The 26,863-nt window shown below is 42.9% G+C and overlaps 1 protein-coding gene across 1 annotated transcript in view; it reads left to right on the forward strand.

Annotated features, from left to right (window-relative positions):
* Positions 1-9,718: 9,718 nt before the first annotated feature.
* NINJ2 (ninjurin 2) overlaps positions 9,719-26,863 on the forward strand; it is a 48,839-nt gene continuing 31,694 nt past the window's right edge. Inside the window, 2 exon segments of the mRNA XM_010566203.1 lie at positions 9,719-9,814; positions 9,816-9,872. Coding sequence (XP_010564505.1) covers positions 9,719-9,814; positions 9,816-9,872 — 153 coding nt within the window.

Genomic DNA, 26,863 nt, shown 5'->3' on the forward strand with positions numbered 1-26,863 from the left:
ATTTGTGCCTGGAGAAACAGTCAAAATAAATGACCATACTGATGTAATCCCACCGGTAGGTGTCTGCCCCAAGGTCTCTGCTTTCTGCCAGAGGATCTGAGTCAGTTATGGATCCCTGGGAAACAAGGCTGGTATCAAGGGTAGCACCTTTTTTACTTTTCTTCTATCTTGGCAGACTCCTGCTTCATGGCTCAGCTAGGATGGACACACTGTCTTTTGGAAATGCCAATACTTTTATTCGTGCACATGCAGGGAAGGGTTGGACCTTGCTCCCGTTGCTTGATTTCAGTGTGATTTAGGGGGTGCAGCAGAAAGTGGATACTCACTGGAGTAGATTCTGGCATCATTTGTAGCAGTGTTAATTTGAGGTAAATTTCTGACATCAAGTGATCAACTCCAAACATACTATGGTATAAATGAGAACAAAACCTGACTCTAAAGTGCTAAATTTACTGTTGCTGCCTGCGTGACTGTCAATGCTTTAACTGTTTCAAAACATTTATCGTCCCAAAAGACTAATTTAGCAGCAGCTCACCCTTACAAACTGAAAGTTAATTTCTAATGGGATACACAGTAGAATGCTGTTGATTCTCTCTGGTTTTTTTTTTCCATTCATTCATTTACCTTATCTGCAGCCTGCTCTTCATGGCATTAGTGAATGAATGACTTCAAAATGGAAGAAAACAATTCCCTGTAACCTCCATAACCAGTGAAGATGTCTCAGACCTTTTAAACAGATGACTTACTTTGTGAGTAGCTCGCTGTAGCCTGGCTATAGTAGCCAGGTTTCAGGTTCAAGCATAAGATAATGCAGGTGATCACACGCAGCCTTGGCTTCCCTGTTCACACAGGGCTTGGCTGTGCAGGTTGAAGAGCAGATGGGTCCTTTGGTCACATTATTCATTCAGCTAAAGCTCAGCACTTTGTTTAATGCTTTGCTGTTTAAGATTGGACTGGCCAGCACTCTGCAGATTTGAACCTGTTCTTCCTACCACATCAAAGGAATCTGGATACTGGGGCAGATTTGGATCTCCCACCAGTTTTAACCGGTATAAACTATGCGATAGCTGGTATGAACTATGTGCAATAACTATGTTACTTAAGATCTCCAAGCACCTAATATGAGCACTGATTGAGTTAACCTGTAGTGAAAGAGCAACAAAGCCCATAATACTTTGAAACCAGTAAGTAATATAGTGATTGAAGTATTATAAAAGTGATTGGAAACCCAGAATTTGTACAAAATCTGTGGCCAATGTTGTATAGTAAGCATCAGTCATTATACAAGCTAATACTGAGCATAGCTCAATGATCCTGTTAAGGAGCTACTATAACAAAAGTACTTACACTAGGAAGGATTTATAACTTCATTTCCCAATGGTAATCAGAAACAGTCCTGTAGAAATAAATGCAGTTATACTGGTGTAAAAGCCCAGAATTCAGACTACAGGGCAAAAGAAGGTCATGTGTTGTTTAGTGAATCCCTGCAATCTATTTTTTTTTTTTCCCGTATTCTCCCATCTCACAAGCACATCTGGTGTTTTAGGAACATTGTATTCAACAGTGGTAAAAGGACACTAGGGCCAAGAATAACAAATGAAAAATGAAAACACTGGGGCCTAATGCTGATGTCATATGGGTGTAAATCCGAGGGATTCCAGCAAGGCTTTTGGAACTACACCAGTAAAATACTTGTGTCTAATTCAGAATCAAAACTGTAGAGACCAGTGATTGATTTTCATCATGTAAGACTCACTGTCAGGCCTGAAATTCTCCCATTCCACTGGGAAATTTTACTGCAAAAGATCTTTAAAAGAGCTTCTCACAGATATTACAAATGCTGAGGAAGTGACAAAGCTAAAGCAAAAAACTTCAGTGGCTCTTGTGTCTGCACAGCATAATGTAAAATACCCGTCAAACCAGATTAAGCACGAGTTTCTGATTTACGATTTGCAACACAAAAAGGGAGTTTGACAGCAAATAAATATATATTTTGCACATAGTTACTGGATTAGTACATGGTTGCTTAAGCCCTTTAAAGAGAGAGAAAGTCCACTGACTGCAAGGTGGGTTGACCCCAGTAACAAGACCTTCTGAGTAATATACATTATTGCACTTTGTATTTCTGGTCTTGACCTGAGGCATTGCCCTAACCACAGCACTTGTAATGCTTGGCAGTTTATCCAAATAGTCTGTCTTTAAAATGTAAACAGATCTCAGCTGCTTGTTGACAAAATTGCTTGAAGACACCAGACTTTAAAACCTCTTAGTCCCCATTTGTTGTAGGGAGATCCTAGCAGGGAGGAACAATGTATCCATAAATGTCTGTACAGAAATCATTTCTGAGCCTGAAAATTCTGTTTTCCCTTGGAACCCCGCAGCAAGAAAGCAAAAGTACATTCAAGACACAGATCCAATAACTGCATTAAATTTCCTAATCCTACCTTCCACTACAAAAATCGATTATTTTGTCTTGTTGCCGTACACTTCTCAGGGCTAAATCACATCAAATTAGAACCATCATAAAAACATGGGTCTTTCTTTTCCCGGAGACATGATGCCAAAACATCGGTAAATTTTGTCTGATTGTCAGGTGCTTCTGTTTTAATTTCATCCCATTGTACTTGTATTTTTACCTCCTTAAATAACTTCCCTCCTCCCTCCTGTTTCAAATATTGGTGGAATCTCCCCCTCCCCTGCTGTCTCCCTTCAGGGCTGCTGTAAAGCTAACTGCAGACAAGAGGACTTTCTGTGGATTTAAAGGGGCTTTGTGGGACGTACTGACTTGAGCTATCCTCCACATGCTTTGCTTTTAAAACACTTCTTTGCAAATTATGTCTTTCACGGTCTTGCAGTCATTGCTGCTTGAGTTTTCTGCAGTTCATCAATACTTGCGGACAAAGCAGCCCACTGAGAATGATGCTCTAGGTCCTGCCATACCAAATCTCTCCCTATTTTTCTCCAGTGTCCTTAGGTGAGGATGCCCTTTCAACATCCAGTTTGCCAGAAGTCAGTAAGCTGCTTGCTTTGTAAACAGAGGAATAACCTACTCAGGCTTGCCCCTTGTTTGACTTTGTATTCAATGAACATCAAGCCAAACATCAGCTAGAATGCCTGACCTTAAAGACTGAAGTTCAGTAAGAAACACTAAGATCTTGAGGCAAAGGGTTTCATATTACTGTCTCCTGTGTCTTTCATTGATTAGACATTTTCCAACTGATAGTGGGTTTCAAGGTTTATTTGGAAACTTTGTCAGGAAGGCAGAGATGGGGGAAGGGAGAGAGTAAGCAAGGCTGAGGGTTTCTTTTATATTTAGTGTGTGGCATTAAGATGGGAATAAACAAAGGTGGCAGAGGGAATGCCATTAACATACCATTTCCAGATCTACCCCTTGGCTTATCGTTGTGTCAGTTCTCTGCAGCAGTAGGTGGGGAGATGGGGGTGGACACTGGAAGGGGGGAGGGTACAAGAGAGGGAATTTGGGAGTTGTTCATCGTAGAGGATTTGTTCACTTTCTGCAAAATGTATTCAACCCCAGCTGAAGGAAATGGGAGTGTTCTGAATATGATGAATCAGTCTGTATGAATAATCCATGATTGTGTTCGAGCTGCAAAACTGTCTTTGGGAAAATGGCATACAGGTGAAATGCAACATAGGGAACTTCGCAGCATTTGTTCACAGCATGCAAAATGCACCCATGGCAAGATCTGCTGCCAGGGTCAGATTCAGGAAAGACTCAGTTCAAGCAGAGAGGAACACCAGGAAAAGTACCAATACAGAAAGGGGCAAGAAAGGGAGATTGTTATTTTGCCCAGTTCCCAAGGGCCAGGTTCAGAGGAGACTTCCAGAAGAAAAGCAAAGGAGCATGTAAGAGAGAGTCTTAATTAGATGAGCTTTCCAAGCTTTACCCTGGAAAATGGCTTTCAAAACTGCCAGGCACAGCAAGGCTGGGAAACACTGCTGAGGCCAAAGTCAGATATGGACCAAGGCCGTAAGCACTGAAGTAAGTAGAAATATCCACAGGGAAATTTAGATAGCAGCAAGTTTTAGGTTCAGAAGTATCCTGGAAGATGTTTTGGTAATCACTGGAGGACTCAGAAAAAAACGTATGTATCATGACTCTTTTAAAGGCCATGCAGTGTTAACAAGGATCATGTAACAGGGGGTGTGCCTGTGTGTGTGGGCACTCATGTGCGTGCCTCCTGACCCACTGGTGTTGAAAAAGCTTCAAAAGTTTTGAAAAGTATCAGTCTGTCTTGAACTAATGAGACAAAAAGAGAGCATGAAGCAACCTGCAATTTCTGTAGGCTGTGGCTGAGGTGTTAAAGAGAGGGGGTGTATACTGGAATGCACATAACCCTTTTCTAACCTCTCACACGTTCCCGTGTAGAAGATAAGGATTGACATTGGAGTTATTTGTCCACTTGAGCTCTCAAAATGCTCAAAGAAGTGCCAGTCAGGCTGTAATCTGACTGAGCTCCCTGTTTCTTGAGTGATACCTTCTCCTGCCAGGCCTGTGGTTAATTAATGTTCTTAATCTACCTTTCCAGTGCAGATGTTTGACTGAAGAAGACAAAATCCAAGAGTTTAGTACCCAGGAAAGAGCATTCAGGCTTCAGAAACTATTCTCCAAATGGGACATGGTTTCATTACTCCAAATCCTTCCTTTGAGAGCCAAAGCAAGTCTGGGCTGCTAAGATTTCTAGGAATTATCAGTAGCTGGTTATATGAGCTTCAGCTGGTGCTCAGGAGGTGACCTTGGACTCCCTACAGCCTGATCCACCTTTACTTTATTCTCACTCTCACTGTGGCTTACCACAACATTTTAAAAAGTTGAAGAGTGGTAAAAGAATCTTTCTTGTCTAGCATCTGTCCTGGCCTTCTAGTGGGAAGTAGTGATTTTCTCTCAAGGACAGACAGAAAACTCGCACTTAGTCAGACCCCACAAAAATTACAGTCTGTGCTCCAGACTTCTATTATCAATCCAAATACACAGAAGATTATTTCTCCATTATTTCTCTCACTTGCACCCCTATGACCATCTTCACCTGTGCTAACGCAGACTGCCAACAGTTCAAAACTCTCCAATAATTCAACGGGAAAGAGTTCAGAGAGCAACAAGAGCACTCAGAGATCTATGAAATATAACCTATGAGGAAACTGCAAAGGAATTTTTGTTTTCCTAAATGTAGAGAAGACTGAACAGAGACATGATAGCAGTCCTCAAAAATGTAAACGACTGCAGCAAAGAGGAAGGAAATAATCTCTTCTCTCCCATGTGGAGAGGATAAGAATAACAGGCTAAAATTGCAGCAGGGGCATTTTTTGATTAGATATTAGCAAAACCATTTCTAGCTGTTAGGATGGTGTTACTGAAGCACTGGGATAGGCTGCTTTGGAAATCTCCACATCTGGAACACTTTCAAAGCAGGCTGGAGCAATGTCTGTGCTAATGAGACAGGTACCACTTACCCGCTGTGCTCTTGGAGCAGGAGAAGGAATTGGTGACTCCTTAAAATCCCTTCTAGCCTTGCTTTCATATAATTTCATGATTCATTGGATAAGTACAGGATCATTTATCACCCTCTGGGAGAATTTTAGAAGTATTACTTGCATCTTTTTGTTCTTTGTCTCCAGAGCCTTCCTTAGGATTATTACTGTTCCAAACACTAGGCTATGCTCTGTGGTTCTCTCCTATAAAAGGTGAAGCTAGTCCTGCCAGCCAGGAGCTATACCCTTACCATTAATTGGAAAACAATGGGACCAATGCTTTTAAAGAAATTACAAAAAATGGGCCTTTGGCTACCTAGACACTTGCCTTCACTTTTGCAGCAGCATGCACTACAGCATTGCTGAGTTTTGCTCTTCAAAGACAACCACCAGTGAAACACAGAAGATAGGACCTGGGACAAGACTGGTTAGTGGAGTCAGTCCCTGGCTGTCACAGGCAGCCATAGCTGGTAATCCTTTTGGTAAACGCAGCAAGCTACATCTCCAATCCAGTTTGGTTGCTTGTCCTTGCTACTCTCACTGGCTGGATTCTCCAGAACATCAGCACTTAGGCAGCCAAGAACTTTCCTCTAATTTCTAACCTAGCATTTTTCTTGGCCAGTTTATTAATTAGTTCCTGTGCTAATGCTGCATTTCCATCTCCTTAGAGTTTTCCAGTTTAGTGGATTTGTAGTTGGCGTCAGTATCCCTCTTGGTTTTCACTCTGCAAGGCTAGACAAGTCAAGCTCTTTTCACATCCTCTCAGAGAATCGGGTGAATGCACCCGTGACAGATCAGTAGCACACTTCTTTCCTGATATAGTGAAGAGGTGGCCCAAAATTACAGGGTGGAGAAAGGGTGTCTCAAACCAAAGCCAAACCACTTTAGTAACACAAAATCAAGGCCTGGGAAGGGTTAAGAAGTGAAGTTGCCCGGTTATTTGCTCTATCAGAAGTGTAGTCATCCTACAGAAATTCTTGCGGTCTTGGTTATGGTTCTCTCTTGAGTATCACAACAAACCTAAGAGTGGTGGGGAAGAGCAATCCTTGCATCAGTCTTCACACAGCATGGCCTACTTTCTGCTGCCAGCAGTCTCTACTGGCTAGTGCTGAAACCCAAGAATTGCAGCTCTTCTTCCCGTGTCCCCTTTGCAGAGGCCAGCCCCGCTGGTGGCACCAGCACTGCAACGCTCTGGTTACACATTCAGCAGCAATGCTGCTTGAACCGGCTTGTCCCCACCCTTCTCCACTCCCAGCTGCTTTTTCCATTTCCCGCCGGGCGCCCTCCCTGCTGCCAGCGTAAGTGTTTGTGCAGTTATGTGCAGAACCAGGTCAGGGATCTGATCCCAGCCAAAAAAATAGCCCGCAAATGTATTTTTTTTCCAGCTGGAAGAAGTTCTTCTGTCTGGTTTCTTGGGTGGCTGCACAAGCACTTTGGCTGGCATAAGAGGATGGGGGTGGAAATAAGCAACTTTGCCATGCGTGCTCCTCCCCAGTGAATGTGGCTGATCCACAGAGCCTCCCCTCCACTCTCAGCTAGCGTGGGCTGATCTTGCAAGGAAAATCACATACTTGTTCTTCGTCATGCCCCAGATGCTCCCCACCCTCCTTTCAAAGAACACTGCTCTTTCCCCAACTGTCTCTAGTATGCATTACCAGAAAGACTCTCTAAGCAATCAACATCCATTAGAACAGCCAGGTTTTGGAGGTCTCCCACTTGTCTTGCGTTATAAAAAAGGACTGGAAGAAAGTTTGGGGGCTGGTGAGTCTAAAAGTGGTGAGTGCTGCCACTCTTGTCACACAATCCCTTTTAGAATTTGGGCTGCATTTTCTATGCCTTATTCTTTGGACCATTACAATGGTGCATTCTTGCATAATAATTAACAGTTACTAGAAAGATAGTTTGAAAAATGTGGTTCTTTGTAATTGCATTTAGTAACAAGTAAATCTTAATTATAACTGTGTTCACTGAGGCACTCCTGTCTTGGGCAGCTATTACAATTCAAGTTAAAATAAACCCACTCCCCACTCTTCTCACGTTTTTTGGCTCTGAGCTTTGCTATTAATGACACAGACAAATAATTTCCAAGAGAAATTTTATTTTTTGAAGTTTTCTCATTCTAATGTGTTTGGCTCCAGACAAAGGGAGGATTGGCTTCAAGGGAGGCCAATACAGCCATTATCGCTAATACACTTTGCAGAAAGTCTCTTTCATGTTATCGTGGGAGAAGGCACTGGGAACCTGGTTTAACTGAAGTGTCTACAAGGACACAAGGGTTACTGTAAGTTTTGACTGATTTCTGTAGGTATTCTGATGACATAGTGCAAGATTATTACTCTTTGCAATACTTCTCGGGAGAGTGTGTAAAAAAAAAAAAAAAGCCCCCAGCATAGCATTTAGATATACTAAGAAAAAATAGTTTTAAAAAGGCACGTTGTTATATATCATGCAGTCTTGTCTGAAATTTGTACACTGGTGATATTTTTTTATCTACTAAATGAAAAGATAGATACTTCATTCCTGTCTGACCACTAGAAGATATTTTGGACTTGTTTTTATGCTTATGGCACATATAAGAACTCAAAAAACTTTGGCCAGACTTCATGCGTCATTTGCTGGAAGCCTGTTCACAAAGAACCTGCACAACACGAAGTCCTTTTAACTCCCAGGAGTGCCTCAACAAACACAGCAGACACTAGCCAGTATAAATTATCTATTAATAAATGATATTTATTTATAAACTGATCAACCATAACATCTTTTTATAGACTACACTAAGTAAATCAAAACAGGTAATTATCTATATTAACAACCGTGCAACAGTATACTTACAGGGAGCTTTCAGTTAACATACAGATTCCCATCAGCAGAGCAAGTCAACAGCAGCAGCAGATGGCTGCATTTTGGGTTAAATGCTCCTTACATTAAAAAAAAACAGAAAAAGCCAACAGGTGCTGAAGACTAGTAATGAGTAGCCTCTTTCCCCTCACCTCCATTTCCCTGTAGGATTCAAACAATCACGTCAGTGATAACCACCCACAAGGTTATTAATTTTCATTCAGAAGTAGGAACCATGATGGTGGCTTTTAATTGTAGAATCAGCCTCATGGTTCCTGATGGGCTTTCAGCCTTAAGCCAAACCCTAAGAATGAAATGAGCTGTATCCTAGGCCCTGTTTTCCTGCGTGACACTAGCCCAGTCCCTAAACACATCTCACTGCTTCAGCTCATACATCTGTAAGTTTAAAAAAAAAAAAAAAAGCTGTTTGGGAGGAATGCAGACAGGCTAAATTCATCAACACTTTGAAATGAACTTGCAGTAGTAAGCACTGGTATTTTCATTGCAAAAGGAGGCCTTTTGCTGGGAAACATCAATGCAACAGGATCATCTACTGACAGACTTGTCAGCACTTTTAGTCAGGCTGGAGTACTACAACATGCATTTGGCTAAACTGTTTAAACAGAATATATTACTTAACATAAATTTTCTATGCTACTGTAACTACAGAAATTGTCCTTCAAAAGCCAAACAGGTAGTACAGAGTAGCAGAGTTTCTCTAAAATCTAGAGAATTATGCTGATTTTTCTGCCTGAGGATTCCACCTAATAATAACAACGTATTTTTCTACACTGTGACTTGAATCTGGCTTCATACATTTCCATTCCAGTGTCATTCGTAACTGCTTTTAACTTAAGCAAAAAGCAAGATTCAATTTCAGCTAAGACCAAACATATCAAATTCAACTAAAAAAAGTGTTGGGGAGGGGAAAGGAAGGGCATTTTGGCTGGGGAGAAAAACGAGAAGAAGGGACTGTAAAGAGAGTAAAGGGCAAATTTTATCTGAGATGTAACAATATCTTTGCAGCAGTAGCAGCAGCGGTTAGCTGGCACAACTTTCTGGACCTAATCTCTTCAACCATTAGTTTTTCGTCCGTATGCTCTGCTGTGCGCTGGTGAGAGAGGGGGAGATCGGGATCGCTGCTGCGGCTGCACAGCCCATGCCAGGAACCTCTTGGTACACTGGCTGCATCACCGCGTCCCAGCCCAAGTGAGCTCATGAGGCTCAGCTGGACTCGGAGAGGTAACACAGACACGTAATGAACACAACTGTCACGGAAAGTCTAAGAGGGACACTTGTTCCACGGACCACGCAGACAATGAGGAACTGGCGTGCCACCCCCTCTCTCTCCCCCCAGCTGATGCCAAGGCAGGCGGCCGGCCGCCGGCAGATGAATAGCAGGTCTGTTCCAGCAGCTGCGCGTCCTGGTCCAGCGAAGAGAGAGTCTCTGGGAGCGTGGAGTGCCCCACTTCGTGCGCCGTCTGCAGAGGAAGAGACCTGGGGGCAAAAGGATGGCCTCGGAAGGGGAGAGCATCAATCTTCAAGTGAGTCTATCTCGGGGAAATACCCGTGGGAGGGAGAGGCAGGAGGGAAGATCCCCGGTTTGGGGGAAATATCCACTGCTTCTATCATTCGCTCCTCAGCTTTGGCAGCCAATTTCACTTGAAAACTCAGTGCTGCTTTTTTTCCTCTGTTCCCCTTTGACAAAAAGCTAGTGGCAGGAGCTCTGCCCTGTCCTGCCAGGAGCTGTTACGAGCCTTTTTCCGAAAGAGTGAGGGTAAGAAGAAGGGTATTACTAAAAAGAGCTGCTTGGGGGGGGAAGGAAGGGCAGCAGGGGCAGAAGTTAGCCTTCAGCTCTCAGAAGGAGGCAGCACATACTTTACAAGCTGCAAAAACTTGAGCCATTCCTCATCTCACAAAGCCTTGCTCTGTTTGGCAGAAAGTGCTCCCAATCTGGAGAGGAGGAAAAGAAATAAATACAGCAAATGCTGAGGGAGCACAGAGGCCAGGGTTTCCTATGTAGGGTTTATAGAGAAACAAAACTTCTTGGTGAAGCTCTCCCAGTTCTCTATGTTCCTTTTTTGAGTGTTTGTGTTTTTTAAAGAAGGGTGTTTCTTGTGCTCAGCGTGTGTGCTAGGAAAGGGCAACTACCCAAGGGTTTGGAAAAAGAAACTTTTAGAGATTAAATGGAATCAAAATCCCAGATCACAAACACCCATCAAACTTCAGAAGTTCAAGTCCAGATCCGCACTTCAGGCAACTCTGGAGAAGGGAAGAATATGAAGCATTGCCCAGGGCACAGCTTCCAGCCCTGAGTAGGTGAGCATCAGGGTCCAAATTTTGCAGCCAATTTTTCTGTCTTTAATGGTCTTTAACATCCTTAGATTTGAAAGTGGGGAAGTCTATCTGGGGTCTCAATTTTTATTTCTTTGGCCCATGTCAGAGAAACTAAAATGGAAAGATTTGTGCCCTTGGAAATGACGAGGACAATTATCCTTAACTAGAAAAAAGGACCGAGACTTCCTGATCGTGCAGAACATATCTCCACTGACATATGAGGTGCAGAGCAGATTTTTAAGACCTGGGAACAGTTATGCTCAGATAAGGGACAAGATGACTGAGGAAGATACACAAGTAGCTGACAGTTTGTGAAAATGTACTCTATTTAGGACTGAAGAAGAGAGAGGTTAGGCTTTCCTAGAACTAGGTAATAAGGGGAAAAATATAGAAATCAGTGAGCCAGAAACTGGGGGCAAAGGGCAAAGAGGACAAGAAAATTATGCTAAATAAAAAGTCAAATTAACTCCTTGTATATTAAATCATTCCACCCAATGGAAAGTTTCAGGTCTACTGTGTATTTGAAGCCCAGGTTTCATAGATGAAAAAAATCAGCTTCACCAATTAAAATACTCATCTACTTCTGAAAAATCTGGGGTTTAGATTTTTCTCTTTCAACCCATCTTGAGATTAAGCGAAGACCAAAAGTGATCCTCAGCATCTTCAGCCTTTACAATAATCAAATAAATAAGCCCAGAAGGTCAAAGGTTCCTTGAGTTACAAAATTGAAAAGAGCATACCTATCTGTTTCTAGAGCAGGAAGGTGTGGAGTGTTTCCATCCACCTCTACATAGGTTGCCACAAGAAAAATCATGCTACTGAGATTTTCTTTGCAACACCTTACAGGGATTTCATGAAGCCACCAGACAGTACAAAATATAGGTGAATGCACACAGATTCCTGTATGCTTATGACCAGGAAATATACAGTGCTAGCAGGGGAGAGAAAGAGCATTACATACGACCACATAGTATGACGGATGCACTTGACCTTTTAACCAAACTAGTGGTAGTTTGGTTCAGGCTCCAAAGGAGGTAAAGGCCTAAGCCGTAAATGGGCCAAGAACTCCTCTAGTTTCAGTCTGTTCTCTGAAAACCCACAAAGGAGCAGAGTGACACAGTGAGCATCGATGCATATGAGCTTGGAACATCGACCATGCGATTAACACATGAATAGCGGGTGGCTTTTCTGAGACTCATTTACTGAGGAACAAAGAAAGTTGTGGGTACAAGGAGTCTCATGCATACCTTTCCCATCGCATGGAATTTGACTACAAGCCAATTACTTTATTCCATAAATATGACAGGCTAAGTGAGCCTTCTTTGAGCTCTCCCAGCTAAGCAGCCTGGCTGCATGGCAGTGATCTCCCTTTGAGCTGGGACACCTCTCGAGGTTGCTCTTCAAAGCAGAGAGACCTTTTACCAACAGCAGATCTTTGGTAAGCGGCCGATATCGTGCATAACTTTGTAGTATGGTAACTTTGATTTGTGCCTTGGTAGTTTTGAACCATTGTTCAAATGATTGTGCTGTACAGTAATAGAGTGAACCTTGCCATCAAACTTTGTTAAGTTACACTTTTACAATATCATATTAAAACCACTTTCACTAATAGCTTTGATGGTGATTCTTTAAGCTATCTAAATCACCCATTCGCGACAAATCGGCATAGTCGGCAGGATCCTAAATCAGGATTTGTGGCGCAGAGCTGAGACAAGCAGAGGGTCCTGGCAATGGCGTGACTTGACAAGTGTGAGGTGAAGGGAGGAGCCATCAGTGGTGGAGAAAAGAAAAGAAGTCTTTCAGTTGAAAGTACATTTAAAAGCCTCTTTTGAGTTCCTGCTCTGAGCACTGAAGGCAGAGCAGGTGTCTTCTTGAAAGTTTCCAGCTGTGGGTTTATGAAGAGCTTGTGGGAATGTGCACTGCACACTCTGGAGTGGTAATGCATGACTCACTTCTCCTCAAAGAGCTCCTGGATGGAGTAGCAGAAACAGTCGTGGAAGTTAACTATAATACAATAGAGAAATAGGGATTTTTATTTATAGGGAGAGGGTCCTGTGTCTGAAGCAGTTGCACCTACTAGCATTTCTTCTACAACATTTACATGGTCAGGCTAGACAGGTAACAATAGAATGAAAACAATGTGAGCCTCTGGCCCAGCATAGGAGAGAGCTGGAAGAGGCAATCAAGATTTAAGAAGGCTCTAAGGAGAACTGCTCAGGCCCCAAATTTTTTGCTTATCCTAAATCATGAGAACAGGACGTCACTCAGTGAAATTGAAAGTCTCCATAACAAGAGACTCCCCCACCCAGCGTGTCATCAGCCTGTGGAATTTGCCATCTCCTGGAGCAGGTTAGAAGGTCAAATATAGGAGCAAGCACTGAGAAGAGGTCGGGAGGTCCAGTAACAATATTTACAGTTATGCAAGCTAAAAAAGGTACTTTCAAATCCCATAAGCCAATAGCAGGATAAAAATAAATACACTTTTCAGTTCCCTACAGGCAATGGCACAATTGCTGACTGCAAGCAGTATCCTGAATTAGAGAAGTTATACACCAACTGTCCATAAGTGAGACGAAGGACTGCTTTTTAACAACAAGAAGTATCTCCCATTAATCCACTTTCTCCCTCACAAAAATTTTCTTGTTCTGTGTGTTTCAAAAGAGTCTGTTTTCCAGTTCTGACTTCTAGGAAGACCAGCAAAACCTCAAACTGTGCACACAGAGATGCTAAAAGGAAATGGTACGGAAATGGAAAAAAAAGCCACAAGGCTGTAGAGCAGCCTCACCAGATCTGTGCCAGCTAGCCAAGTGCTAAGACAAAAGATAAAACTTGAATTAAAATCTTTTAATTAAAAAGATTAATTTACCTATTAAAAGATAAAACTTTAACATGAATTAATTTGAATGATGCATTTTGCTTCCCAGACGTCTCTATTTGGGGCTTGCAAGTGAAACTTTCACCTTCCCCTATTAAGCATCTACCATTGATGAGAAACAAGGCAGGCAGACCAGCAACCTGATGAGATATAACAGAGTACATCCTGAGACAACTGGGATCAGAAAAATACGTTTGGGATAGAAACAAATAAAACAACCCAACAAGATCCCATCACCAATTTCTTTTTACTTCAGGAAACAAAGATTTATAAATTAGAATAGGAAGTATGGCTTTGATAGTCACATTCTGGCTGATTTATCTGCATTTCTTTATGCTGTTATTCCCCCTGGCTCTTGCTTCCAACCCTTCCATACAGATTTGCAGGGGGCAGAGAGGAGGAGGGAGCCATACAGGACCGTTCTTTTCAGCAGCAAAAGACCCATTACATCTTTTAGCTGTGTACCTCAGCTGCTGCAGTTCACGATCTGGCATCTTAACACAACCCTGTTTCATCGGTGATTTAAGCTAATGTACCAGACTTTGAATGGGAGCAACTGAGACAACATCCGTTCCACCACTCCCACCACAGCGGCAGTAACCAGGGGAAAGTCTGTGGACAGCTGAAATCAGTAACACTCACACGTTATTGCCATGGCTAATTCTGTCAGGGCCCCAGACAAATATTGCAGAATGGAGCAAAGATTGGGGCTGGTTCTAAATGGCTCCAGAGTTTTATTAGGTTTGGATTTTTATATTTTCTTATTCATGAATGGCTGTTATGTTCTGTATAAATGGGTGTTTAAGGGATGTGCACCGGATGAATGTCATCCATATTCGTGTTGCAAGAAAAGCTATATATTATAAGTTGCATCTTTCTTTTTATAGTTTCTTAATCTTTGGTTTAAAAAATTTACAATCCCCTGGGACGAGTAGCAGAAATAATACCTCACCATTTAGGGAGTCATTCATACATCAAAAGTAAAAAAAGTAAACATAAAATAATCATTCTGGAAAATGGACCCTACACTGAAATTTTTTGGCAGAAGCTATTTATTTGGTGAATACTTTGAATGCAAAATACATCTGTGGAAATAAAGACAGGTTTACAAGCAACTTGCAAGGGAAAAAAATTTTAAATAATTGGATAATTTACTTCCAGTGCTCAGTTTTTGACCAGATCTACAGCGGGAAGATTTTAGACAGGCAGATAAATAGCATTAGCTATAGGCCTGACAGTGGGGACTTTTCCAAAATGCCCACAAAACATATGGAAAGTCCCACTTACCACTGTAAATCCCATCTCCCACATGACACTTTCAGTCTAGGCCTGATGAGGCGATGCAGGGAGTATGTTCACAACTGAATTAGACTTTTGGGTTTGTGTTTTTTTGTGGCTCTAACGTGTGCCTTGAGGCTGTGATGTGCTTACAAGTTCTTGGCCTGGGCACGTATTTGCCTGCTTCTGCAACAACAGCCAGCTTGTGCTTTCTAGTGCTGTAAAACCTTTGCTCTCCTTTAGCAATTTCCTATAACAGTGACGATCTAACATTGCCAACTGAGCAGTGTCCCTGCCCCAGTGGACTTCAGTAGCATTATCTGGGTTCTGTAATTTGGGTCTGGATAATGACAATCTGCACTAAGAGAGAGAAAGAGCCTTTCAGAAAGAAAATCACAAGTGCTTCAGAGAGTGCTATTCCTGTGATATGCCTGTATGGTGTGTGTAACTCTGCCATCAAGAGTTTGAAGAACTTATCTCACTGTGTTTTTAACTAAAGTAACCCAATTACTGCAGCCCCTGAAACAGGATCCCACTCCCCACTCCCAGGAATGCACTTGGAACTGCCTGTGCCATTCATTTGACCCTGGTAAAGCTGGTTCAGAGGGCTAAACTCAGAGAAAGCTAACCACTTTTTGGCAGGGTTAATGCCCTGGTTTGCTGTCCTGCAGTGGTTCTCAGGAGGATCAGACAACTGCCAATGACTAAGACTGTGTGGCCATGAGAGCATGTAGAGGCAGCAGGATCTCTCCTTCAGATCAGTTAGCTGAAGGTCCAAGTCTGGGTGTAGCCAGTGGAAGGAGGATTGAAGACCCAAATGTAGAAATGATTGCTCTTACTAGTGGACATCACTCAGATGATTGCAAGATTTCGGACTGCTACTTGAGAGTAAAGCCTTTACAGGGCTAGCTAGAGGCTTAGGCAGAGATTCACCATGCCCTAGTTGGTCAAAAGACAGGTGTGAAATAGGATATCATGCTTAGGAGTGAGAATGATCCTATGCTTTTCTCCCCCAGCTGCAGGGACATGCAAGTCTGCATAGCATTACCCACGCTGGTCCCAGAAACCGATAACACTCACACTAGAAGACAGACAGCACGATCAAAACACGCTGAGAAGGAGACTTTCTTACAGCCAGTACTAATTGGTCCTTTGTTCTATAGTCAGATGTGGCATTTCTCCTCTCCTCTATACATTCCTCCTGCCCTCTTTACCTGGACACGGCCAGCCTTCCCACTTAGAGTGAACATTCACTTATGCCCTTCCCAAACACGGGGATGGTATTTTCTTATCTTGAGAAACTGGACCCCAGGGTTTAGGGTATCTGGGGAGAATGAGGAACATGTGGAGTCAAATATACCATTGCAGTTATCCCATGGAAAGTAGCGGCCTTACACCGGAGGCTGACCTGGTCCCTCGCACTCCACCTTGTTGAGGGGTGGTGAAAGAAAAGTATCAGCATCTTTCTGAGAGAGGGAGCCTAGTCCCAGGCTGTGCACTGGGCAGGCCATGTGCATGGCGAAGCCCTGCATGTGAAGGCAGAGAAGGGAAAGGGGGCAAAGGGGCTGTTGATAGAGAGCATATCAAATAGTAAATTAGCCTGACTGACCCATCGGTCAGTGAATCTGCTCTCACTCAAACAACAGGCACGCAGAGGCCTCCGACAGAAGACTGCAAGGGACTGTTGTTAAATAGGATTCTTCTGCTGCGTTTAGGGTTAGGGTAGGATTAAGATAACCCTGCAACAGAAAGAAAAAGGCAACGATGTGCCGTTAGAACAGTCATTTCCTCTGACGTATCTAAAAAGTGGCCTGGCAGTGCTATGGGTCACAGAAAGGAGGCCGTGCTGCCAGAGGACACTGACTGCAGAGCGCTCAGACCCCAGGCCTGCTGAGGCAGAGTGCCCTACCAGTGGTGCTGCCTCTTCGGCCTCACAGGGACGAGGGATACCCGGACCTCCCCAGGCTCCGTGAGGGGCTCTCCCTGCAATTGCACATAGGCCCACAGCTACAATGCATGCCAGTCTACAACATGTGGCACTAGACATACGAGTTTCACCCAGAGCTGGGGCTGCCATAACAGTAAATTATGGGACTTTTTCTCCCACTGCCTTGTAGGGTTAGTTCATTGCAGACCGGAGCACACAGCACCTCACCTCCATGTCTGATAACTATAGCAGAGCCAGAGCTCGTGTCACAGCTAGAAACTGTCAAAAGTTGTGAGGGAGGGGAAATGGGCTGTATAAAAGCAATCTAGGGAAGCCCAGACATTTCCGAAGGGGAGACTGGGAGGGAGAGAGGGAAGTCACTTGCATCGGTGGGTGCTGCCACCTCCCCTCAGGTGAAGAGAGAGGAGCCCAGAGGTTGGCAGCTACAAAAGCTTATCAATAATAACAGATTTCTGTGCCTTCTTTTTAAAGCTCATACAACAGAAGCAGGGGGAGCAGAGAGGGAGCAAGGCCCAGGAGGCATGGGGTCTCCCTGAGGGGGCGGGAAGGGGGTGAAGCAGCACAGGACCTGGGGTGACAAGATGGTATAGGTGCAGCATTGAGGGCCGAGGGGGTGCTCAGGGCTTTGCGTGGTGGGGGCCCTATGTCCCACGGAGAGCAGCAGCAAGTCAGCGTGGCTGCACCCCGTCCAGGACAGCCAAGGACAACCCTCCTGCCGCCCCTGTGCCACATTGCCAGCCCGGCTTGGCCTGCTTGCAGCACCCACGCATCAGCCACCAGCAGGACCCCTTTCCCCTCGTTCCATCATCTCCTCCTCAGCCACCACCTTTAGGGGCACCATCTCTCGCTATGTACCTGTTTCACACATTGAAATACAGATACATCTCACCCACACTTGCACCTTGCAGATTGGAGCACACGAGGAGTGGCTTTTATTTAGTGAGTAATCATAAACCTGGCTATGGTGGTGGTAACACATGGTTCTCCTGGCTGGCCAATGACAAGACCTCCCAGTGAGACATCTTTGTGAGTGGGAGGGAGTCCTCTGCAACATGAAATACCTGTTAAACCACAGCTAAATCAATTTTTGTGTCTTTTGTCAAAAAGTTGCTTCCCTTGGTTTCATTCCAGCCCATGTCTGAAAGCTGAACCACACACTTGCTTCTCTGTTTGTCCTCAGCCAACAAACATACAGCACCTCTGCTCACTTAGCCACTAAAAATGGAAGCCTTCAGCCCAAGTTACCATTTCTCAGCCCTTCCTGAAAAATATGTATTCATTTGTTATGTTTCTCTTCTGAGAACCAAAAATGGGCAATGCTGCATGCATACAATAACCACACACAGAAGTAGTGAGCTTCTCCAAGTACAAAAGGGTGCACGGGCATTTTCACTGCCATTTCTCCATCCCTGGCTTGTGAGTCAAATGTTTATAAAACTCTCTCTGAGAAAAGGCAATACAAGAATATTGTAATCTAGACTGCCTCGGGTATGTAAACATGTAACAGAAACATTTGAATTGGACACCAGAATGATGGAAGAGCCCATGTGCAGATGCTGCAAGATTCACATCACCAGTTACCATACACCTTGACACACTCCTTTGAACCAGGCAAGCTATAATTCCTTGTCAAATTATATGAATCAGATGTGTGACTCTATAATTACAGCTGTGAAAACCATTACACTCAGGATCTTAGAAGTTTCTATCCAAAATAACCCTTGGGGAAGAAATTTCTCATGAAGCTGCTTAGGTCAAGGTTCAGTGAGTGCTGGAATTTCTGGGGGAATCCTGTCAGCAGGTTTAGAGAAATGAGAAGAAGAAAATGAGATGATGTACTGGTCTGTGAATTGTTCAGGCTCTTTTTTTTTTTCTTTAGGTTTTTAATTTTTGCAAATATTTATGCATATTTGCAGGAGTTTTTTCTTTGCACTCACAGAACTCCAAATGATATTTTGGGGGACTAAAAAAAAGCCCCAAATTTACCACAGACCTTAGTTATGTGAGAAAAATAACTGCTCCTACCAATCTAACAAGAGCCAAAGGACAATCAACCATTCATCTCTAGCCTATGTTTTACTGAAGGAATGTTTCTGCAGAAAATAACAACACAGCAATACTTTGTAGTCTCACAGGACTTGTGTGAGAAACACGTTCTGCTTTCCCTAGTTCTCCAAGCATTTTGTAAATATCAGTGAGTTTAATTTCACAATCCCCATATGGAGCAAAAGGTATTTTCCTGCCTATTTTACAGATACTAGGTCAAGGCAGAGATGGTTAAATGACCACTGGTGTACCCGAGGACACACAAGTAAAAAGTGACAGAAGCAGGAAGGAAAGACTGAGCATCTCTGTTTGGATGGGTGGATCGCCATGCAGCAGCAATGTGTTCTGTGGTTTCATTTCTACTTCTCACTGGCTAAATTCTTAATCTCTGTTATTTTTTTTAAGAAATCATTAAAGATTGTTTTATTTAACCATCAGAGACCACTCTGTTACTTCACACAATGTAAAGAAGAACGTTAATTGAAGCTGTCAATAAGAGAACAAACACAATTCCTTCCCTGCTGAATGTAACTTCAACATCAATTGGAAACAAATTTCGACACCCTTTCAAAAGTTCAGGCACGCAGCTGTGTTTGCACCTCTTTCTTGGTAGAGCTACAGTCATGCTCAACCATGTTGGTGTAAGAAACAAACCCCAAAGCCAAAGTGAAACAAGCTAAATTATACTAAACATAAATTCTGAGTCAGAATGACCATACACATTCTTGATGCAACTGTTTTACTTCAGGTTTGCACCTTTTTTTAGTTGATTCAAGATGAAATGTTCCTGCATGTTGCTGTGTGATTTCAGGCTGTGGCTACACATTTTTTGCTGACTGGAGCTGAAGCGCCAAAGCAGGGAGGTTCATTCTCATCACCACCATCAATTATTATTGCTGCCTCAATGCAACTGCTCAAAGTAATCACTCTATCAAGACTGCCTGGGCTAGGAAACCTCCATTACTGAGTGTCTAAACTAACCCAGATCATTGTGAAAGAAACTGTTTAGGGAATACGCAATTATGCCTTCTAAGGAAGAATTAAGTCCCCTGCCTTCAGAAGTCTGGACAGAGACAGAAATAACAGCTTCTTTAGATAGGCCTTCATCCATCTTATTGCAATGGGATAATTGTTTGCATTCTTGGATATTTCTTGGCTGATCATGTTAGCTGAAGATCTAGTTCTTCTGGGATGATCAGAAGACCATGAGATATACAATCTGGGTTCTTCTTAACTTAGACATAAAGAATAAGGAAAACAGATAACAAACACAAATACAATAAAAATATTCCTCCATAACATAAGCACCTGGGTATTTTTCATCTTTTGCCCATGGTGATACCTTGACTGGCAGTCCACACTGATCAGAGAGACATCCAGCAAGAGATTAATATGCTACAAGAAAATATAATATGCTGCTGTTTTCTTTTAACAGAAACAGATCTGAACTCCATCTTCATGTGCTAGATTCCTGGGAGCTGATTCTGGACCAATTCCTTAGCCAGCCCCCATTTTTGGCATGTGGCTGTGAAAAAGTTGCCGAAGGGAGTTGTGTCAAAGGGCTTTTACTTTGCTCTTAATGGCTCCATGTACAGTCTGAAGGAATCTGAAGCGCTCACAAAATGTGGTTTCCCCTCTGGTGTTTGCTGTTCAGCTGGCTCAGCAGCTCAACCATTTAAAACCATTGTGAGTGGATTTAGCACTTGTGAAATAATGCTGGCCTATTCAGATCCGGAGAGGGATGGGCAAAGTCCACCAGCACAATAAAAGCCCCTCTTCCCTCCTTCTCAGATGAGGAGCCAGGGTGCAAAAGAGTTTGAGGGAGAAAACTTATTTTGGGCCTACCAAATTAGAAAAGTTAACACACGCTCAGAGGAGGCAATATCTTCAGCATCCCAGAAAAAGAAAAGAAAACAAAAAAAGAAAACACACACACCAAAGCCCAGCTACTTAAGTATAGGAAACAAATCATGAAAGAGAGAAAGAAAAAAAAAGAGGAGTGCAGCCCCAGAAGCAAGCTCCCAGCACAGTGTGGTCCACAAAATGACAGATTATGAATGCTAGGAAGCCAAATGGGGGGAACAGATACAGAGAACTGAGAGTCCTGGTGGTCTCTGTCCCCAGAAACGAGAGAAGATGGAGCTCCCCACTTCATCCTAGCCTGAGCTACTAAGTATAGCAAGACGTGTGTTTCATCTCTGAGTTGATCTAATGCTCAATTATTCTGCTGAGACCATGAAAAAAGAGAGATAACTAAAGCCATCTCTGATGTGGACAGCGTTGCAGGCACGCTGTAGATCTGTATCTTTATGCAGAGATTTGAACTCAGGACCAGGCTCAGACAGGCAACTCAAGAGCAGATGGTAACAGGTCTTGGTGGCTACTAATTAGGTTAGCTTTTGGTTAGTGATGTTGAGCTGAGTAGCCCTCTGATTCATTTCCAACCCCCTCTGCACTACCTTCAGCCACAAGCCTCCAGGCATCACCCTGAGTTACTTAACTAGGTAGTTTACAGTGTTCACTTTTTTGGGCCATGGCAAAATGGCACTTGTCTTATGGATCCCCAGGTGGGGGAAAGGGCTCGGGGTTCGGATGTGGGCCAGCGTGTTGGTGAACTCAGGTGTTTACAGCCAGGGTGGAGCAGGGTCGTTTTAAAGCGCTTCCTCTTGCCTCACTTGCACAGCGTACAAACAGGGACATTATCTCTCCTGTGGGAGCTACTGACTCAGATGCTTGGCCAGCTGCAGGGAAAGGTGTCCTCGTAGCCGCCAACAGCAAAGAATAGCTGAAAAATAAAAAGATGCATCGCTCTGTGGCTGCAAATGATAACAATACATTCCTCTCTATTCTGATCCAAAAGCAATTTTTTTCTTCCTTTGTTCCCCTCCCTGTTTTTCCTATCTGATGAGAGCTAGTTTCTCAGCTAGGAGCCCAGCCTTTCTGTTATTGGTGTGCCTAACACAATTTTTATATTCCTCCCATTTTTTTATTTTACATATTATCAAATGACTTATGAAAAGTAAAGTTCAGCCAACTAAACATCAAAGGAGTTACACAAGACCAAGTAGCACTGAGCTTTACCATGAGCCCTGTACAGTTAACCATGTATGTCCATGGACTTGATAAATCTGTTTATGAAGTACATTGTGGGTATATACTGTTGCAGATCTGGCTGGAGCAGTCTGAAAGGATACTGCTCCCAGTGGCTATCCTTCAGTCAGAAGACACTGTCTCTAGCACTATTCTTGACCTCTCTGATAAATAAGGGGCAGTATCTAGCTGAGTAATTCCTCCAGCTATATCAGCCATTTCCATACACACGATACATTTGTACCCTGCACATGGCAAAGCACTTCTTCATTTGTTATCATCTTCTCAGTAGGCATAATTGTAAGGTTGATTCAGCAGAAATGAGAGCAACACTTGTGGGAAGTTTGTCTTAGGACCAGCAAAATACACAGGCTAAGAGAAGGCTGTGATTTACTGATCACAATCTTTGTATGGAAAGATCTATGTTCTTTGAAGGCCCTCTTCTCCTCCTGGTGCATTATGAAGGGCAGGTAGGACTCTGTGACTCCTCTTGGTTGTGCTATAGATAATATTCTGTGGGCTCAAAACTGTGGGAATATTGTATCTGTTACCAAGCAGTATTCAGTCTGCCTTTTGCCCAAGGCACCTGTATTACGTATACAATCAACGCTAACATGTTGATACCTGCGAGCAGAGGGAAATTCACATTCTGTACTCAAATGCTGCAGGATCTGAGGTGTTAGAAGGATGTATGAAATTAAGGTAGGGAGGGCAGGGAAGGAGAGGACAGACTTCGCAGTTACATTTAAATGTAATAGGTGTAGCTGAGTGAGGGCCTTCAAGATGGAAGATTGAAAAGGTATCCTTTGAGGCAGTATTTCTTCAGAAGGTAGATTACAAGGTAAAAGGTCTTCAAAAGGCCCAACGAAAACAAGACTGTTTGGTGCCAGGGTCAAGAACTGAGGAGAACAATTGTAATGATATCACTAAACATTTATCTTCCTCTCAGGCAGGGATAAATACAGAGTAAGAGTCACTGGTCATGATAATCATATTAATAGGTGGAAAGAAGTTTCTTTTGCCCGTCTTCTCTGGTCATGTCAGCAGCAGCATCAAACAGAGTGTCAGGGTGTTCAAACAGGATATGAGAAACTGTGAATAAGAAAAAAGGGGCAGACTGGCATTTGTTTTTGTTTTTTTCAGAAAAAAAGACTGTAGTGAGTGCACAGAAAGGCACCACAAAACCGCTTCATAAAGCTACTGCACAACATACTGACAATAAAGCTGAGCTGCTCCAACAACAGTGAGCTCTGCTGGGGAAGGCAGAAACCAGAAAAGGAACAGTGTGATCAAAAGTGAATAAACTGTAAGGATAAACTCCTCCCATCACTTTGTGCTATGTATATGTAAATGTTTCAATGCACAACTAAAACTGGGAGCTAATATGAGCTTCTTCTCTGAGCCCATGCCAATTAATGACCATCACAACCACTACGGCGCTCCAAACACAGGCACCCAGAGCCTAGTCTGCCTCACGTGGTTCAGGTTTTTTTTCCTCCTTCTCCTTAACTCTTCCATCCCTCCTCAAACATTCAGGAGTTCATTTGGACAGAGCTTTTTGGCTACCCTCTTATAACAATCCAGCTCCCATACAAAACGCATACTGAGTGAACCCCACTTGATATCCAGGGCATTTGTTCTGCATCACTGGTTCCCACTTCTTTTGTCCCTTGGTCATCTTGAAGTGAGAAACTACAGGATAAACACCAGATACGGTGACAAAGAAATCATAAGAAACTTCTGTTCCTGCAAAATTTTGTTTCCTGCTCCAGAAACTTACATGTTCAGTGGCTGAATGTGAATGCATTTCAGAAGAAGACTGTATTTGCAGAATTTGGGCATTCAATTGTCAGAGATATGGTTATTCTACTTTAATCTCCTCCCACTCCTATTCTGGCCCAGAGGCATTTGCTTCCCCAATACAGTCTCCTAGCAAGGCCTCATTTGCTACACCCCTTCCCAAAGGTCTCTCAAAGCAATGTCTACCCAGGAGATCTCTGAAAAACACAATTGTCACTAAGGGGAGTTGGGCCTCCCTTTAATTTCTGCCATGCTGTACTATAGCTCCTCATTATAAAGTTAGCTCTTAAAGGTTCTTTGTCTCTCCAGGGTTGAAAGTTGCTGACTGAATGTCTGGGTCCAATTTTCCACCAGTCCTCCTTTAACTGGCCATTCTCAGCTATGCAAAGTGCTTGCATAATGCTACAAGATCATTCACATCAATCTTATTTAACATTTTGAACCTGTTTTGCAAAGGGGTTAATGAGAAAACAAAACACAACCTGTATAATCAGTCACCAGAAAAAAGTACCAGCCTAATCTTTTAATATAGAGCCTGAACAGCAGTTCTTTTCACAGAGGGAAGAGGAGTGACATTTTTTCTAATCTGAGAATGTAATTCCCAGGGACAGTGTATGAGAAAACAACAGTAATCTACAGAACACCCAGGAACAGTTGTTGAAAGATTCCCAGGGTGTTACTTTTGGCAGGACATCAGGTTCCAATAAAACCTACTGAAAACACTAGACTAACAACAATAATAATAATACTATTTTACACAGATGCAGTGTCTTTCATCTAAGGGCCACAAAAGGCTTCTGCAAATGGTGGACAAGCTCCTTGTGGGGGGGTAAATGAAATTGATGCTCCATAGATGTTGCCACTGATTCACCGATTTAGAAGATAGGTTATTGTGTTCAGAGTGTTAGAGGGTACAGAAAGAAAAGAGTTAACATGTATAGGCAAGCTTGGGAGCATTCTTTGTAGTGAACTTGCATAAACACAGTAACCTATTTTTTAATGTTTTTAGTAAATCAACTGCTGAAATTCCACACACACAATTCGAGCACCTGTACACAAATCAGGTAACCAAAGATTACACTGTGCAAATACACAAAGTAGTAGGTGAGTTCATGCACAGCTACTTGCCTCTAATGTGAAATTCTATATCCTAGGCTTGCAATTCCTGCCTGGCATGCTCTTGTAAGTTTTCTGAGACCAGTCTGGGACTTTAAAAATATATATAACCATATATAAGTACATGAAAAGTTAGGGACTAGAAATAAGAGATTGGTGTAGACCACTTGTGAACTGCTAGAAGTTTTGGATCCAGACCCACACTTTGCACTGTTAGCCTACCTCTTCAGGGGAACCATTCCACAGTGTGGCTACCTTTCACAAAACCCAAGATGCTGCATCACTCTGGGCCACATATGAATCTCAGCCTATACTTTATAAACCATACTGTGAAGATGTTGCTGGTGGTGTTATAGTGGCAAAATTTCCAGTGGAAATACAGCTTCTACTGCATCATTAACAGCTTTTATGGTTTAATTGGATTGCTTACAACTTTTTGGCACAAGTATACTATCAAATGTTGCTACACTGGCCTTACCTAAGTGACATTAAGAGGACTACACATATTGAGATAAGTGGTTCCTTTCCTCAGGGTGTCTCAGCGTGTATTTCACATAAGGATTACATCTTGCTCTTTGTAGCCATTTCCAGAGTCAACATCACCCTTGTTTCCCAGCCCAGCACTCTAATCATACAGCAAAAGCTGTTGAGAAGTCACTGTCTGTGCCCCGAACACACAGACACGAAATTCCTACTCACTGTTTACATAAAGGAAATTACACGAAACAAGTCATGCTTCCTCTGTGTCATAAGGGTAACAACAATAGCAATGAAGGTTTTGTCATGACACCCCCAGTCTAAGGCAATGACTAACAACCAGAAAGATTATATATCAGGATGATCTAATAGCCTGCTGTTCCCAAAATGGGAGGTCCTGCTCCTCTTCAGCCTATGACCCTTTGCTCCCTCCTTATCTCCTGCTTCCAGAGACACATCCCACCTTGTCCTTGTGGCGGCATTTGCCAAACACTTCTCACAAACAATTCAGCTCATTAAGGGTGGAGAAAACGGTCTATTTTTCTTTTCTTTTCTTTCTTTTTTTTTTTTTTTAATTTAGCTTGGCTTAATGAGCTGAATTGGCTCAGAACAGGGTCTTATGAAAGCAAGAGTGCAAGAGAGTACAAGACTCTTAGCAGGAGCATTTGCCCTGGACTCTTAGATCACTATAGCTACAAGGTGTAACCCTCAGAGTTATGCAGAAGATACTCTCTTGCCGGTAGTCTCACTTTTTCATATGGATGAGCATAGCTACTTTCTGAGATAATTTGTTCAAGCTGGGAAGGGGATTAGCAGAATAATTGGTGTAATTCAGAAGTTGTCTTCGGCTACCAATGCAGAAGAGAGAATAATTCTGGCCTCTTAGATCTGTACCATACAATAACACAAAAGAATGAAGAGGGGCAATTAGAACTGATGACACACAACTGGAATAGCTTTTATGGGTTGAACATACAGTGATGGCAAGGCATCACAGCCACTAAGAGCTGTGTAACGCTTTACTCACTATCAGATATACCCACATGTCTTCCCTGTGGCTTGAAACAGCATCTATCACTAGGCTAAAATGTACAGAAACACACCAAGCACCATGAGTCACTGCAGAATTCAAGTCCATTTTCTCCATCTAGTTTTGCTTACCCTGGATGTGGAGGGCACCTTGTCAGAATCCTTAAAGAAGCTTCAACACCACCCCCACTAGAATATCTTCACTTCCCCATAAATGCATGTGCAATTGCTCCTTTCAGCCCTCAGCTTCTGCACAGAGACAACAGATGTGTAACTGCTATCATTGGACATAGGTTAAAAGTTTACAAATGGGTCTCAGCAGCTGTATTTGGAAGCTGAGTTCTGAGAAAGTGAACTCTTCTCATCTTTCCAGATTTTGGTTTTGAACAACCCCATAGTTATGGTCAGAGATTAGAGAGATTTTTGTGGTGTTAAAAGAATGGTTTGGAATTTCTTGTCCAGCCATCTGCCCTCAAAACTTAGCAGATGACTCACTAGCACTCACCTCCATTTGTTACTGAACTAAAACTTTTATGTCC

The sequence above is a fragment of the Haliaeetus leucocephalus genome, unplaced genomic scaffold (genome assembly GCF_000737465.1).
Source record: "Haliaeetus leucocephalus isolate CR32 unplaced genomic scaffold, Haliaeetus_leucocephalus-4.0 Scaffold206, whole genome shotgun sequence".
Classification (NCBI taxonomy): Eukaryota; Metazoa; Chordata; class Aves; order Accipitriformes; family Accipitridae; genus Haliaeetus; species Haliaeetus leucocephalus.